Source organism: Phragmites australis, chromosome 19 (genome assembly GCF_958298935.1).
Source record: "Phragmites australis chromosome 19, lpPhrAust1.1, whole genome shotgun sequence".
NCBI lineage: Eukaryota > Viridiplantae > Streptophyta > Magnoliopsida > Poales > Poaceae > Phragmites > Phragmites australis.
This window is the reverse complement of record NC_084939.1, coordinates 19447243-19465407: the sequence shown is the minus strand read 5'-3', so window position 1 is coordinate 19465407 and position 18165 is coordinate 19447243. Positions and strand designations below refer to the sequence as shown.

Genomic DNA, 18165 nt, shown 5'->3' with positions numbered 1-18165 from the left:
CTGGAAATAGAAAAAATACATGCATGTAAGCATGATTGTATCTTGTTTAAATAGAGAGTATAAAGAGCTGGATCAATGTCCTGTTTGTGGAACCTATTGATATAAACATAGAAATGACGGTGGTGACGAGGATGGAGGCAAGAAAAGTAAAGGAGCACCTAGGAAGGTGGTGTGATAGTTTTCTATAATTCCCTGTCTTTGTAACACCCTAAATTTTCAATTTTTTTTGCAATAGTTTAAAATTTTGCTAGAATTAAATAGGAGTTGCAAATTTTGTTCAATAGAAAGAAATTATTTTCTAAATGTAAATTTGCCATAGGTTATATTTAAGTTCGATGCATTCATGCTATCGTAGTTGCAATAGGTTTTCATGCCTGAAAAAATGTTTGCGAAAGTTCGCTAGAAGGCGCTCGTTTAACCTCTTTTGAATATGGTTCAAAATGTAAAAAGAAAAGGAATTTCAAAATTTTAAAAGTGCTTTCGGGTCGATTTTCTTTCTTCGGGCCCATCAACTCCCTCCCCCTCTCTCTCCTTTTCTTTTCCCACGTGGGCCGCCTCCCTCCCCCGCGTTGGGCCTCGGGCTGACTTGCCCCAGCCGAGCCGGCCTTCCCTTACGCCCAAGCCGCCCCTCCCATGCTCTCTCCCTGCCAGGTGGGCTCGGTACGAGCCACCGAGCCGCCCGCCCGAGCCACCCCCTTTCTTCCTCCTCCCGCTGGCTCAATCCTGCCCATCGCCACCGCCCTCATATTCCACCACCTGTTCAAATCCGAGCGTCCCTAGGTCATTTTGCGCCAATTAAACGCCACTACCGCGATCCTCGTCCCTCAATCAAGCACCCTGGACATTTTCTCCCTCCATTACCCCTCTCAAATGTGGAAACCACCACATTCAAGGTGATTTAGGCCGCCGGCCATTTCCTCCAAATCCTGGCCGATTCGGTTCCCCTCTCGCGCATATAAGCCGCCCTCCTTCTTGGCGATGTTCAACACCCAGTCCACCCATTTCCCCCTCTTTTCCCACTCGGAGTTGTCCTCGGCTCCATCTCCATTCCGAACGCTGGTGAGAGCTCCGACGCCGCCCAATTGTCCGCACCTGAGCCGTATCTAACCCCTTTTTCTTCCCTCTACGGCATCGCAGGGTCACCGGAGGACTTCCGGCCACATCCTAGCTTCACCCGACCCATGGAGCACCGCCACTCGAGCTCGAGCTCCAACCGATAGCCCCTCTTTGTCGCCTGCTGCCCATAGCTCCTCTCTACCAGATAGAAACCCATAGTTAGATTCCCAATGAACTTCTCTTCATTTTGCGTGTTTCCACGTTGATTTCCGTGGCCGGTGGCACATTTTTGTGCCACTCAGTCGAAGCTCCAGCCACCCCGCTGCCGTCTACCTACCACCCTCTCTGTTTAGCACCATCAGCCAGGCCCCTTTTGATTCCGACCGTCCGATCGAGATCCAACGGCCTGCATTGCATACCCCTTCGGTTTATGTAATCGGTCCACTGTAGACCCATGGACTGGCCTCCAAGCCGTGGTCCATGAGCCATTAAGCATATTCCATGCATTTTCCAATAGAAAAATAATCCAGTTAATGTTTTATGATGTCATAATTAAGATTTTCAGTATAAAAACAAATCGGTATATTCTCAGAAATCAAGTAAAATTTGCAAAAAAGCCCTTAGAACTTCAAAAGCTTATAACTTTTTTGCTCGTAGCTCCGATTTGGGTGATTTTTGTGCTCAAATGTTTGTAATAACGTGTAGAATCTTTTTATAGGGCTTTTACCTAGTTTTAGTAATTTTTGGTTTACTGTTCTTAGTAATTTACCTTGTGTGCTTTTTTGGTGTGTCGATTAGGAGGTGATCAGTTCAGGAATATGCAAGATCAAGTTTTCGAAAACTTCGAGCAACCCTCAGCTGAAAGCAAGTGTCCTTGAATATCTTGCTCTAGTTTTAGGATTCATATGTAGTTGTTTATCCTTCATTGCATGCTTGTCTAATTTGAAATATCGTGTTAGGGTTTACTAGCTCTTGTATGATTATCCTTGTCGCCGTTGATGAATCATGGTAATGAAGGGTATATATGATAGTGCTATCATAGTTGGGTAAATGTTAATCTTGACTAATAATTATGCAACAAGAATTGGGTATGGTAATTTTATAGTAACATGGTACAGGGATCCCAACAGAATGTTTATATGATGATTGTGCGGGAATGCACGTGTGCAAGTAACGCATAGTTGGTTTGTGGTTGTTCTTGTGTGGGATCCTATGGACCAGTTCTTGAAGCATGTAACCTGGCTAAACCGCACAACAATGAGGCTTATATGGGTACCACCCGACCAACTAATTAGCCACCCCTCTTGATGAGCCCATGGCTCATTCGGATACGATCAATACCGCCACTAATCCTTAAATCATACAAGATCAAATTACAATAGCACGTGCACGACAATTAGACCACCAGGTGAACTCGTTTCTCACTGTTCATGCTTCCTTGGATGGATTCCTATTAAATTCTTGTGATATTTTATTGCTTAGGAATGTGGAAGAAGCACCACAATCTTAACCGGATGTCACCCCCTTGAAGGCTAAGTCTACTCGGACTCGAGGCTGAGCTCTAGTCGTGGTCGTGGTCATGGCCGAGTCGCAAAACAACACATCAGTAAAATGGGCATAACTCACTCATACGAAGTCTGTTTTAGGCAATCTTGGACATTTTGGAAAGCTTATGATGAGCCTTTTTCCAATGGGTAAGAGTTCAACCTAATATTCCTTATAGTTTAGTCAGAGTCAAAGAAATAAGATGCTGCACAACTATTTTAGACTCTGTGGGGTCTTGTAATCGTGTCGGGGTCGGAGTCCAGGATGTGCACGCCTCTTTCCATGGTTGCACAATCCTAGGTTGACCTCCTCACGTCCCCCCTATATATACACAGTAGACGTCGTATTTTAGACTTGGGTTTTGCTTAGATCATTCTGCTTTATATAGTTTCACCTCTTGTTCGGTTTGTGGAACCCCAACTCGAGTAGTTTATTGGTAATTAGCAATATTTAGATTGCGTCTACTTGTTCTTGCTTGTGTTATCTTACAGGGAAAACCTTCTTGGTGAGGTCAACCGTGTATTGGTACGATTGATAACCACAGAGTAGTGGTGTAGTGGTTGCAAGGGTTATCGATCTATCTTAGTTAGAGCCTTTGGATCATCAATATCGAAACTCCACCAATCGACTTATCATATTACCTTCGAAAGATCGGGCAAACGCGCATCAAATGGTATCAGAGCCACGATTGCCCGTTAAGTAATCTCAGTTATTCCCTTTGTTTCGTCGTTTTCCATTACCTAGAGTCCAGAAAATTACCCCACAAAAATATTCAGATCTTATTTTTCCGCTATCAAAATCACTTTGTGACTTCGCAATATTATTTTCAGTATTCGCGTTGTTGAGTTTGAGTCCATCGTCAGTATCTTTGTTGCTGGTCGAGTCATCATGATCTAGTTTCTAGTGTCGAGTCTTGCTGTTTAGTCGTCGTGTATCTCGGCCTACCCTTGTCTGCAATATCCGAGATTGTGTCTCTAGTCGAGTCGACCATCTAGTCAGGTTTGACCACAAGTTATTTCGACCATTTACTCGGGTTTGATCACTAGTCATTTCGACCACCTACTCGGGTTCGATCACTAGTCGTTTTGACCATCTCCTTGGATTTGACCACCTAGTTGGATTCGACCATCCTTTCGGGTTTGACCACCTAGTCAGATTCAACTATCCACTCGTTTTCACCTCCACAACCTAGTCGGATCTATCTGTTTCTGGCTGCTCTCGGACACCCTACATAATCATCATATCGAGCATTGTCCGACAAAGTTCGAGTATCACTCGATAGCTTAAACAGAGGTAGCCAAAGTTCAGAGAGAGAGAGAGAGCGAGCGGGGGGGGGGGGGGGAGGGAGAGAGAGAGAGAGTATCTTTTTATTACCTTTATATCCCTGCTCTCCGGAAAAAGTTTGTGACCCACGTACCTCACTGGTCTTAGTAAAAGCAGTAGAAGAGTTTTGAGTTTGTGTCACATTTGCAAAAAAAAAAAGAAAAGAAAAGAAAAGCAAGCAAGAAGCAAAGAGTGCAAAAGAAGAAGAAGCAAAGAGTGCAAAAAAAGAGAATCAGTTTGCTTTGTGAATTTTGTTCCATTGTGCTTGTGTCTGTTATAGTTTTCGGCTTGTTTGAGCTAGTTCTAGGAACGTGTTCGGGCCAGCAATTGTGACGTGCACTGTGGACTTTTCTAAGCAAAGAGTGCAAAAAAAGAGGGAGAATTAAAAAAAAGAGAATCAGTTTGCTTTGTGAATTTTATTCCATTGTGCTTATGTCTGTTATAGTTTTCGGCTTGTTTGAGCTAGTTCTAGGAACGTGTTCGGGCCAGCAACTGTGATGAGTACTATGGATTTTTATTCAGCTTTGCTAATCTGATTTCAATTATAGCTATTCCTTGCTACTAAATACTGCCTATCCAAGCTACACCTTCTCTCGATCAGAACGGTTTCTCCCCTTGCAACTACCTCACTCGCACCCGATATGGTATCACAAACCAGCCACCGGTTGTGCCAACTGCAGTGATTGGTAAGAACTTGAGAGTGTGTGGCTCCACCTCCACCACCTAGTAGTTGATAGGGATAATTTATCTTTCGTTATTTTCTATCGTTGACTAACCATAGCAGGAGAAGCATTGGATGCACAGGAGTGTGTTTTGACGGAAGAACTCACAATGTTGTTGAATGATCATCGATAAGCTATGAGGACCCGACCAAACAGTATTTGAACTAATCATCATGCGGATCATTGACATAATCACAACCACGACAATTAATCAAAATACCGCTCCGGTAGTCCCGGCACGTGTTTTGTGCCCAAGGATCGGAACACACGCCTTCCAACATATTCATCACAACATAGTTTAATAAAGAGCAGGTAATTAAACATTTATATTACAAGTCTTTAAACATGCAGTTGTTTCCACAATTTACATCAAAAGGAAACAACACCTACGCAGCGGAAGATAAACCTATACAACAAAAGCCGATGGCGCCATATGCCCTTAGGCACCATCCCAAAAGTACCGAGTTCGGAGTAGAGTGTGCTACTCCTACCCGCCATCCTAATCGGCAGGCACAAAGTAGCCGAACACTGCCTCTTCCTCACCGACCTGTAAACCTGCAACAACTTCAGGGCAGCATCCTGAGTACGAAGGTACTCACAAGTCTTACACAGTATGGGTATATATACTCCCGACTCCAAGGATCATGCATTAAGCTGGTAGCAAGAATTAAACATGGTTAAGTTAATTAAGCAGTAAGCATCCTAGACATAGGTGTGAGCAACTAACTTAACCAACTTATATGAAACTACCCTGCCATAACCAACAACTGAGCATATGTAAATGTAACAACAAGTATATCAATGCGAACAAGTGCCAACTCGAACCACCAACCACCATACCCAGACCAATATCACATGCCCAACCATCAAACTCATGCCATCATCCACAAACCACAACGAGAACTCTACGACCGGGTGCAGATAAGCGATAGACATGCTCATAACCGAGAGCGCGGCATTTTAAACTGTTTATACACCTTGCAGGGGGATACTTCTGGATCCACACGACACGAGGACCATACGGCTTGTACCACCCACTAAAGTGCACACAAGGGGGTACCCGTGACAACCTTTCCCAACCAGCCCTAACCGTGTGGGGTATGCATCGCTCGGCACGACAATACTAGAACTACTCTCGGAGCAAACTAGTACCACTTACAAACCCGCCCGCTCACACCATCGATGTTCATGCCCACAAAACCACAACTGCGAAAGTATTCAGCTCGCCTTACCATTAGATCGGCATGTGGTGAGTAAGGTAAGTGCTAAAGCAAACTACCCTGACGATCGGTCTTAAACGATGCAAGCGGTCTATGGTGCTCGGGTTTCCTCTCCCGACCTGCCCCCTGGACTTTCCACCGAGGCAGACGACACCCCTCTAGGCCTATAAGCACTAATCATTTACTAAATGTGTGCTTAATTGCCTTGGATGATCATATTAAGCACTTTGGTGGCTTGAATGTCTTCTCAACTGTCTCTGTGTTTCTCTGGACTCTAGTGCATTCAAATGACTGAGTGGAGGGGGTTTGTTTTAAAGGAACCAGAAAGGGAGTTCGCTACTGCAAATTATATATAAAAAAGGGGAGAAAGAAACAAGGCAGATAGATACAAAGGTAAGGTCTCAGCACTAGCCTCTCTACCAGTCACTTGTCGTCATCTTCACTTTGTATCCTGAGCTACCAAGGCAAGGGTCTCCGTGTCCCTGTACACATGTCTTGCCACCTCTCCACATCAAGTCAGAGGATCAACAAGCTTGAGCAACTCTGGCTCAAGGTGCTGTCGAGTCACCAAGACTCCAAGGCCCCAGTGCACTACCCTGTACAAGTTAGGATCACTCCTTGATCCACTCTCTAGGCAGCAATCAACTAGCAACAATCTATCTAGGCCTATAAGCACTAAACATGTGCTTAATTACCTTAGATGATCATATTAAGCACTTTGGTGACTTGAATGTCTCCTCAAATGTCTCTATGTTTCTCTGGACTCCAGCCCATTCAAATGATTGAGTGGAAGGGTATTTTTTTTAAAAAAAAAAGGAACCAGGAGGGGAGCTCGCTACTGCAAATTATATATAAAAAGGGGAGATAGAAACAAGGCGGGTAGATACATGTGTGAGTCATAGACTCAAATGGGAAGACCCTAATCTAAGCCTAAAAAACATTAGAAGAAGGACTCTAACCAAGAAAGTAAAGCAACTTTTACAGCTAGCTTTACTCTGTGGAAAACAAGGCCTACTTCTTCTTTCAAGTTGTGTTTATAGCAATCAAATGAAAGCATTCCGTTGTCGAAGATGATGCTGTTCCTCTTGGACCAAATGAGCCAAGAGGAGATTATGAAAAATTCCTTGAATATTGGTTAGCAATGGAGAGGTATTTATAGCCTCAATTCCGCTAACTAGCCATTTTCCCAACGACTCAGAAAAGTTGTTAACACCGGATATTTTGGTGATAATAGTAGTACAAACACCGAACAATCCGGTGTGTACATCATTAGAAACTAGCCATTGGACTCCCACTCAAAGCCTCTATGAACACCGGACACTCCGGTGTATACTTCATCTCCATCACCAGACTATCCGATGAGTGCACTTGAGCCATCCGAGCCTCTATAGCCTCTCTGTGTAAATTGCTCTGGTATAAGCCTCCGGTGTACATAGCACCTACCACGGGATCATCAGGTGAGGTATTCTTCGATCTTTAACTCTTAGTAACGCTTCTGCGGGAAATACTTCAGTGTAAAGCATCCGGTGTGTATAACACAGGCACCGGACCTTCCGGTGAGTTGATTTTTATTCTTCTGTGATTGGATTCTTCTCTGCAAGAATTAGTCTGGCGTGATCCTCCAGTGATCACTGGACCATCCGATGAATCCATCTGCATTCTCCCCTTTGTCAACAATGCTCCACTGCTTCTACCCATTTGACACTGAACCATCTGGTGAGGTAAAGCTACCTCTAGATATAAAGCTCTGATGAGTACAATTCTTCCAGCACCAAAAATACTCCAATGCACTTCCTCCGGTGTGCACAAGCCAAGCACTGAACTATCTGATCAGCTTATCTTCATTCTTCAGCACAACACCCTTCTTTGGAAGAATTTCTCCTATGATCACATTTGCTAATCACCAAACCTTTCGGTGAAATCTTTAGTATTCTCTTCCCTTTTGTCAGAAATGCTCCAGTGAGTTCAATACACAGAGCACTGGACCATCCAGTGAGAGCGTGTCCAACATCAATGAGACCTACTAAAGCATATACTTCATAAACATGTTAGTCTTAATGATTATATTGTCATTAATCACCAAAATCACAATCATGACCTAATAGAGTCATTTTCACTGCACTCCTGCAGCCGCTCGACCTCCTCCATGGACCCCCTCTGTAGACGTCACCTCCAGCCACCCTCCAACTGAGGCGACTGCACCACGATCTCCCCCACACTAAGCTAAAGCTTGCCGGCCCCTTCCCCCCCCCCCTCCCTCCACTGCTAATCAATTTGTGAGAATTTCTACGATTGCTGCTCGGCTGATCGCTGTTGTTTGGAGTGTGCACATCAAATGTTTGCGGAAATGCATGTGAGTCAACAACCTAAGTTTTCCCTTTCTTGGGATTACACTACCATGCAATTCTTACTAACAAGTCAAGAATGTGTGCTATTTTAGTTGGAATTGTGTTCTAGGTTTCTTGCTGCAAATGTGTGTATCAACTGTTTGCGAAAATGTCTGTTCCAAATTTTTAAGATTAATTTTGATGATTAATATAACCCATGACGTAATAGTATATATATATATATATATATATATATATATATATATATATATATATATATATATATATATCCTTGAGCTAACTATTCATATGCATTCAAGAAGCTGATCATATACTAATTCATATACATATCACATATTCCATGGTTACTCCCCCCCCCCCTAATATAACACAAGAAGCTAACTATTGACAGCATGCATATGTAATCATGATGTCATTTCATTAGTTTTATTCTCTAAGTACAAGATTTGAAAGATTGGTGCGGACAAAAAGATAGACTGTGTAAAATTATTAGAATAAATTTCAAATGTGTTGTTTGTACATATACATATAATTCATTTCCAATACTCTTGACTCCTTTTCTTTCCTCTATTGAGATAGAATATACTACACTTGATCTTACCTTCTTTCCTCTTCCATTTTAAATGATAATCTAGTGTGTCATTGTTCGGAAATTCTTAGTTTTTTTCTAGGCAAATAATAATCTAGTGGTTGATTAAGTATCATGGGGCAGAAGAGGACAACAACCCCTAAGAAACCACAAGCACAGAGGATACTTACACTAGAGACCACCCTAGAACAAGATGGGGTGGATAGGAGCCCAAGCCCGCACCCATCATCCTCCTCTAACAGCAACGAAAGTCAGCACTCGTGACACAGCCTAAGACCTGTTCCATATGAGCCTCCGAGCTGACATTGGGAAAGTAGCTCCGACTATGATACCGCTAAAGAGATATTGAGATGAGTCAATGCATTTCATACTTCTTGAGTGGAGGAATATTTTTTGTTCATGTCAACCCCTCTTGTTTTCTCTCTAGATGGAGGAAGCATAGTCTCCAAGTCAGACAGCTAGTAGGGGTGCACGAGCTCGAAATCCAAGGTCACAAACACAGTAGCTGACTGACAAGGTTACCATCATAAAAATCGATGTTGATGGGCTACCTACAGATGAAAAGGCCTTGAATAGATTTTGGAGGGTCGTAGAGCTGGTTGCTCGAGAGAGGGTGCCAATAACGATTAAGGTCAATGACCTCAAGCAGTATCTAGAGTACCCTGGAAACATGAGTGAGCATCAAAAGATCACCGCGGAAAATGAAGCAATGAAAGTGATCGCAAAACTTCACTGAAGGTTTAATAGCAAGCTTGTTAATCGGTACTTGGCTAAAGGGGTGGCACCCTTTGACAGCTATAAGCACTTGAAAGTGGAAGGTTGAGATGCTTTTGTGCAAATGAAGAGCTTAGAGTAGTTCAAAAAGGAGAGTGAGGAGAAGGAACAACTTTGGGCTAGGAACAAGCACAACCACAAGACCAGCACAACCAGGTACGTGGGGAAAATGGTGAAATGGCAAGTAGAAGATGAAAAGTTAGCCAAAGAATGCCGTGAGAATCCTTGGTTGTAATTCTCAGGATGATCACGGTCATATTTACGTGCAAGAGGTGAGCTATCCGAAAGCGAAGAAATCACATTTAGAAACAGGAAAATCCAGGCAATTGCAGAAAAAGTAAAAGAAAAGACAGCTGAAGCTAGCCAAGATTCTTTCACTGGAGTCAGGGAACAAGATCTTCTATCAGGGACGCTGGGAAACCCAGAGCACCCAAGTCAAATGCGAGGTGTATCCAGTTCCTAGGGCTGGAAATATGACTTTTCCAAAGACCTCGGAATGTACAAGAAGAGAAAGAGGTCGGGTGTAGTGGATGTGGATGCATTGATACGGGATATCACTTAGAAAGTTTATGCAAACATCATGCAAATGCTTGCAGCACAAGGAATAGAGATTTCCATCCCAAAGGAAACTAGCCCCGAAAATGCATGAAAGAGTATCTGCGCCTCCAAGGAGGTCGATCAACCAATAGCTGTTGTGACTGTGCCGGATACGATTGACCTACTAGAATGGCCCACATTCTATAGCCTTTTAATTAGGACTGGTGGGTATTACATCAAGGTTATAAGGGGTCAGGTGCTTCCAGATGTCTATATCTTACATACGATCTCAACACGTGCTGGCTATTCCACCGATCACGTGTTGAAGCTCCCCTCCAATGATGAATTCACGACTCTGGGTGAAGCTCTTCGTCAAAGTATCCAGTGGAAGAGGGGCAACATCGTGGTCTCCAGTGCATCCCAATCTGGATGAGTTTTAAGTACACCGCCGCCGCACCCCTCGCTTCTAGAGATGGCAGCTTCACTACCTTCTCCTCCTCTAAAGAAGTCGGCTTCACTGCCTTCTCCTCCTCCAACGAAGGCAGCTTCACTACCTTCTCCTCCTCTAGAGAAGTCAGCTTCACTGCCTTCTCCGCATCCTATAGCCACGCTTTCAGCTCTAATTTCGTCTCCTCCAAAGGGCCCAAAGAAGAAGGAAAAGGGAGCCAGGAAGAAAGACTCTAAGAAGCATTTGCCGAAGAGGTTGAAGGCCATTCTACCGGCTAAGAAGTTCACGGACATTGGAGCAGCGTGGACTAGTGCTAATATGAAATTTCAATATGGAAAGCCCTTGATGACGGTAGATGGCCTAACTAGGATGGGACAAGCATGTATCGACCTATATAATTACTATAAGTAGACTTCTTTGTGGTTTCAATAACTTATATGACCTATTCAACCTTAATGCCTTGAACGTATGGTTATCACGGATCATCACACTGTAAATCCCTTGAAACTGGACATTAATTAATTAATACCACTAAGTCTTGAATCTAACTATATTCTTATATGTAGATACTTGATCAAAGAAATAAAGAAGAATAAGGAGCCCATCGGATTTCTTGACCCTGAGACTATTACAATCTCGGTCATCCAACTTCATAACGACTACGTTGTGGACTATATGGCCAGGGTAATGCAATAATATTCCAAAATGGACTACATGTTTGGCGCCAGCAACACCAGTGGTCATTGAGTCTTACTGGACATTTGTCTTAAGTGAAACTTGGTGTGGTACCTCAACTCATCAAGGCTAATAGGACAAAAAGTTAAACCTGGAGAGCATGATTACAGCGTTGTAAAAGGACTCCTCGACGTGTAAGTTGTACCTAGCTTAGTTTACATATTTTAACCTTTCTAACATTTAAATATTCCCTAATCGATCCCTCTTTAGGCAGGGCTTTTAAAAAGTAACTTCGAGCTGATTCTGACTGCAACGCAAAAGACAACCGTAGACTGACACAAGACTGGATTCACAAATAATGCTACCAATCAAATTATCAAATGCTCTATGTTGCTGCTTTTTTCCTATTGATCCAGAGAACTAGGAGCTGAGGGCATCACAGGCCTCTTCTTCCACCGATGTCTGCTTGGAAGCTTCAGGGAGGAGGGCCGACCAGAGCTGCTGCAGCCCGGGGCACGACGAAAATTGGTGGCCTGGTGGGTTTTCGAATCCCATGGGCAGAAAGCGCAGCTTTCGTGATGGATCCAGCCAAGGTGGTGAAGAACTAATTGCCCATGGAAATTCTGAGACTGAATTGCAATAGCAACTGCAGCTTTTGTACCGAGCAGCAATAAGGAAAACATGTTGATATCATTTTCCAAGCAGCATGATTCGGAACATGGAAATGTTGGTATCGTCAACAGTTTAACTTCAGCATCTATTTCACAACTCTCTGCTTTTGTTGAGGCGCGCTTTGCGCACCGCTTCTTGGATGTTCCTTTCATGCTCCTTGAGCATCTGCTCCATGTTCCCTTTTGCAGTAATCATTGAGCCCGAGTATTGAAATCTTCTGCTTTTGCCCCTGTAGCTCTGATCAGACAAAAAGCAAAACAAGTGAGTAATGATAATCAAAAGATACAAAAAAAAAAGTTGTGATCTTGACGTCAAAAAAGCTAAAATGTTTCAATAGAAAGGAAAATCATTAGGTACGACGCGGTGGAGATCTGATCCAGAAAAAGTATCACATAAGGCATAAGAATCTCAGTTTCAAATCTCAACTGCAAATTATTACATAAACAAGCACTCAATAGGTTAGGATAGCACAACATTGTAGAGTGGCAAACCATTGTATCTACTAATCCTGGGAATAACTAATCCAAAACTTTTGAAAATTTTGTGTGATTGTGTCAATTAAACAGCTTCATCTACTTTGAGGAATACTCTTGTAACAAACGGTGAAGCATAAATATCTGTAATAAGTCAATAGTATAACTGGCTGTCTCACACTAACAATAACAGTGCCATTGAAGCTGATGTTCTTATGTATTTTTTTTTTCTTCTGACCAAACCGGTGCTTTTGTAGAGTAAACATATGGGGAAAAAACTAGCAAACTTTCAGAAGTAATACTCACCATCATTGGCCCCATCTTGCACCGGTCCCCCGTGTCAGAAGCAGGCACTTCATTCCTTGCATCAGCCGACTCAGGTTGAAGCACATCTGATCTCTTTGTCCTTATGGCAGTGAAATTTGCCACTCTCACAGAATTGTATTTGCGTCCAGGTACTTCCGGATGGTCACTGGAATCTCTTCTGCTGTTCCATGTGGAGTCAAATCCAGGAGATTGCACCCCAGTGGCCAATGTCCGTGGCTCATCCTCTGAGTTGATATTTGGTGTGGTATCTTCATGTTTCTGTAGATGGCAGAGCCGATCAGAGTTAGCTAATACAGTTATGAACTTGAGAAATCAATTTGACATGTGGTTTGATTTATTTATGATGAGTGATTATCAAGTTTATTGAGTTAATCTGATGATCTTTAGTATTGCGTAAGCATGGCTGTGTTTGTCTATGTTTGAGACTAATCAAAGATATTGGAGTTAGAGTGTTTGTCTGAGGTAGAAAATTTGCACTCGTCGGATGATCTGTTGTTGGAGAATTTATACACGTCTAATGGTCCGGCAATGAGGCATTGTGCACACAGAAGCATTCCAGGAGGCAGAGTTTAGTAGTTCTATACACCGGATGGTCCGGTGATGGAGGATGTGAATGCCGGATGCCTCACCGGAGTATTTGTTCTAGAGAGGTTGCAAAATTATTTGTCTGGCGGGTTGTACTTATCGGATGGTCCAGCGATGGAGGAGTGTACACCAGATGCTTCACCGAAGGATTTTCTAGGAAGTTTTCAGTGGAGTCAGAATTACAAGCATCGGATGGTCCGATGATCAAAGGGCAATACATGGCGGATCATCCGTGCTCACGATTTTTCTGGGATAAGTTCTTCAATAGATAATTTTAAGTTTGTCTAATTGGAGATAGAATTGGAGATATGTTTGTGCTTGTCGTGTGATGTGCAGGTGATGGATACAATTTGACGGTCAATGGTGGGATGATCAGGGCTAAACAGGGTGCTTGGTACTAGATGGTCAAGGTGATCAGGCGGAGTCAATGGTGATTCAAGTTGTACACGTGGTGTGCAAGCAAAGTGTGAGAAAGTGGATGAAGACGGCGTATTGACAAAGTCAAGCGAAAGGGATACCGGTGTAAGTGACAAGACGGCTCAAATGATCGCGAGTAGGAGAGACTTGTCACCAGTCGAGATCGCAAGACAAAGTATATGTGTCAACATCGGGTGGCTTGCTTAAGATATAAGCAATAGGCGGTGAGTCACGCTTTGAGAAATGTGCGAGACGGTTTCACTATTTTGCCTACAAATCGTGGGAAGGAGGAGTGCACGTGGCATCATTGCGAAGCTTGCATTGAGATGAAGCTAAGTTATGAAGGCGCCACGATCGTTCGATGGACGAAGGAAAAGATGAACAAAAATACCCTCGATGGTAAGTAGAAGTGTATTGGAAGAAATGGCATTTTGGGAACAATCTAGAAATTTTAAGGGTCAAGAAACCTAGACTATAAATAGAGGGGGATGGCTGTTTGAGCCTTTTGAGCTATCCATTTGAGAGTTGTGTGCTAGGGTTTTAGGAGAGGGAGAAAGAAGTGGTTAGCCTATGTATTAGGTGAGAAATTTTGTATGCAAAAACACTTTGTAATCCGTCGAAAATAGGGTGTTCCTCTGCAAGAAATGAAGTTTATGTTTCCTCTTGTGCTTGTGTTCATCTCTTTCTAATTTTTGTCTATTAGGTCCCTTGTTTGGTTGCAAGTTTCTTAGTTTTTGTTGCAATTTTTGTTTTTCTTTGAAAACTGAAATTTCCACCTTGTTGAAGTTGCTCTTCTTGTTGCTAGAGGGATACATATGAGTTGGTCTTGAACCATCCATATCCTTTAGATCCATCAACTTGGAAAATTTCTTTATCTGGTTCTTAATTCTTTATATCTAAGTGTTTTTCATTCAAGTTGCAAGAGTTTGTGAGCGATGACACTCGAATTGGTTTCTCATGGAACCTAATGTTCAGATCCATCTAGTGGAGCCATGGTCTTTTTTTATCATTGTGATTTTCTCTTGTTTCTCTAGGTTTCTTGCTTCTGAACTTTGTTTTGAAGTGTGTTGGATGAGAAAATAGGAAAAGTACATCCAAGAATTTGGTGAGGCGCATATTCACCTCCTCTCTAGTTGTCATTCTTGGCCCTACAATTGGTATTAGCACCGAGTTTGATCAGGTGTTGGTCTTAACTGACTTTGTGATCCATAGGTGATAAGGGAGAGATATGGGAAGATCCTTTTCTTTGAAGGTCATGATTTTTCGTACTGGAATGTGCACATGAAGGCTTATCTCTTAAGCCAAGGAAGTGCTATATGGGAGATTGTAGACTCCAACTACAAAATTCCTTTTGCTCGCACTTCTCAGGCCCAAATTGAACAATATGACGCTAACAACAAGGTTAGAAATATAATCTTAGTGTCTTTCATGAGGGCACCAACATGATCAAGGCTTGGCGTTGGAGCATGTACAATTATAAATATAAGATGTTCATGCAAATCCTTGGAGAGTATTCGGATGCCATGTTCGCTCGATTTGATTGGATTGTTAGCAATCTTAGATCCATTGCGGTGTTGCCTTACTCTGATTATGAGAGGGCGATCAAGCTTCTCTATACTCTTAACCGTAACATATGAGAAGTAAAGATCTTTAGCATTGATGAGTTATCCAATTATGACATATTAACTTGTGATGAACTCTTCAGTAAGGTAAAATCTATAGAAATAGCCAAGGCGGCTAGGATAGGTCAAGGAAATCCCTATCTCAAAATATGGTGTTGGTTTCAAGACCTAGTGGTGTTGGTGAAGCTGGAGTTGGTCTTTCGTGTGTTAACACTTCACCTAGTGGATTTGCTTTGTCTTATTTGGTCTCTATCATAGAAGAGCAGGTAGATGCACTTGATGACAAAGATTTGGCATTGATTGTGAAGAAGTTTACCCAGTTCTACAACAACCGTCGAGATCGGAAGAGGGTGGCTCTCATGCTTGTTATGAGTGTGATGACACTACTCATTTCAAGGTGGACTACCCTAAGCTCAAGAAGAAGGAAGACCGCAACCATGATCACATTAAGCACAAGAAGAACAAGAAGTCCTTCTTCAAGAATCGTGACAAGATGGCCAAGAAGGAGGCAAAGGTGGCTTCACGAGATTTTGTGGCGGCACTCAGCAATGTCAACACTTCCTCAAGAGAGGATGAAAGCTCAGAGGAGGAGGATCAATCCTTGAAGAGCAAGAAGAAGAATAAGGACTTCGCTGGCCTTTGCTTCATGGAAAACGACAACGACAGTGACCCCGAGCTTGATCCCTCTGAGGTATTGCCTTCCTACGATCAACATTCTATTCAAATTGATACCTTGAATGATGCTCTTGTTAGTCATGATAGATTCCTTAAGAAAGCGGTTTGTGAGGTTAAGGAACTTAAGTCAAAGCTAGAATGTTATTTATCCGAGCTTAAGTTGCTTAGGTCTAGGTCCAAGGATGAGGAGTGTGATAGTTGTCTTGTGTTCATGATAAACTTGTTGAGCTTCAAACTTTACATGCTCAAGTCATCAGTCAGCTTGAGACTGCTGAGAAGAAGCTCCTTGAGTAGGAGTCTAGACCTAGTCTCTTAGGTGCTTGTAAGAATTACCCTTTTCTCACAAAGGATGTTGAAGTGAAAGTCAAGCACATTAAGGAGTTAGAGTCTAGATTAGAGAGTGATGAGTGTTCTAAGAATATGTAGCCAAATTGTTCCACTTGCATCTTCCTTAAGGACAAACTCAGTTGGGTTAGAAGGCAAGTTCAGAAGCTCATAGATTAGAATGAGTACATCATTTCTCTTGTGGTGAAGTGCTTAGAAGGCAAAAGCAAAATGAATTTAACTTGACCAAGACCAAAATGTGTGTAGACAAGACAGGATTAGCTCTAGATTTGGGCTTGTAGAGAGTTGCTCACAACAGTCTTGGCAAGACTGTTTTCACCACATCCACTACCCAAGAGTCTGAGAAAGCCAAGATCAATACCACACAGTTTATGCCGAAAAAGAAAAATCCCACACCACAACTTAAGAAGAGAGAGCTTCCAAAGACACAATCCAAGAAAGCTTCTCAGCCTAAGATAAAAGCCCATGTGACAAAACCTAGAGTGATTAATAGGACGGTTGATGAGAGGCGCCATGTGTGCACCTACTACTAGAGAGAGGGTCACCTCGTTGAGTTCTGTTTTTGCCATAAGAGAGATGAGCGGCGTGAATGGAAACAGGGCACTTGGGACATGTATCGCCCCTCTTTTGGTGTACATAAATCTTTTCCTCGCTCTTACTCACGAGTTTCAAACGCTCTTTAGTTCTCTTCTAGAGGCGATGCCGGCGTAGGTCATACCATGGTTCATATGGTTTTGATCCGCACGGCAGAGGCTTTGAGTCATAGAGCTTTTGCAAACCATGTGTTCCTCATTGTGGTACTCACCCCCAGCGTGCTAGGACTAATTCACATACACCTGTTTTCACCCCTTCACCTCGAGCGACTCAGTGCTGGATCCCTAAGAAGTTCCTTACTTACTCCAGCACTAAGTACTTGATCTCTTCTTACTTAATGCAGATGGCAGGTGGAGGCTTAGAGAACAAGTGGCTCATTAACTCCGGTTATTCACTTCATATGACTAAATATGCATCATGGTTCTTTAGCTTCACCCTAACGAAATGACATGATTACATCACTTTCTGGGATTTCATAAAAGGTAGAGTGAAGGCCAAATGTCTGATAAAAGTGAGTGAGAGTTTTACTCTCAAGGATATGGTTTAGGTGGAGTATCTGGGATACAATTTGCTTTTTGTATTTCAATTGTTGGATGAGGACTTGAAAGTATATTTCAAATGCAATGCTTCTTGAGTTCTTGGTTCCTCGGGTGCTTTGCTTTGTCGAATTTCTTGAGTTGGGAGAGTTTTTGGATCCGATTTTTTTGAGTTTTATGGTTCTTCTTGGTGTTAAATTGCACAACCTTCTTCTAAGCTTTGGATGTGGCATAGGAGTCTAGGGCACAAGAGTTTTGATTTACTCTCACAATTAAGTGCCCTAGGCTTGATCTGAGGATTGCCCAAGCTCAAGTTTGAGAAAAACCTTGTTTGCACTCCTTGTCGGTATGGTGGTCCATCTTGAGTTTGTTCGGCTGGTGGGAAGTGGAATGTACTTGTCATTGTTGATGACTATTCTCACTACTCTTAGGTGTTCTTTCTTGTGTGTAAGGATGAAGTGTTTTCACACTTTGAGAGCTTAGCTTTGAAATTGTTCAATGAACTCTCTAGTGCATTGAAAGCAATTCATAGTGATAATGACACCGAGTTCAAGAACTATCTCTTTGATGCTTTCTGTCTTGAACATGGCATTGAGCATAAATTTTCTACCTCACGTGTTCCTCAGCAAAATAGCGTGGTTGAAAGAAAAAAATCGAACTTTGGTTGAGATGGCTAGGACGA

At 42.6% G+C, this 18165-nt stretch overlaps 1 protein-coding gene across 1 annotated transcript in view; it reads right to left on the bottom strand.

The window, feature by feature from the left end:
* Nucleotides 1-11797: 11797 nt before the first annotated feature.
* LOC133900234 (probable serine/threonine-protein kinase At1g54610) overlaps nt 11798-18165 on the bottom strand; it is a 30378-nt gene continuing 24010 nt past the window's right edge. The window contains exons 8-9 of the mRNA XM_062341350.1: nt 12689-12967; nt 11798-12146 (exon numbers count right to left, since the gene is read on the bottom strand). Of these exons, the coding sequence (XP_062197334.1) occupies nt 12000-12146; nt 12689-12967 (426 nt within the window). The 3' untranslated portion in view covers nt 11798-11999. The remainder of the gene's footprint in view (nt 12147-12688; nt 12968-18165) is intronic.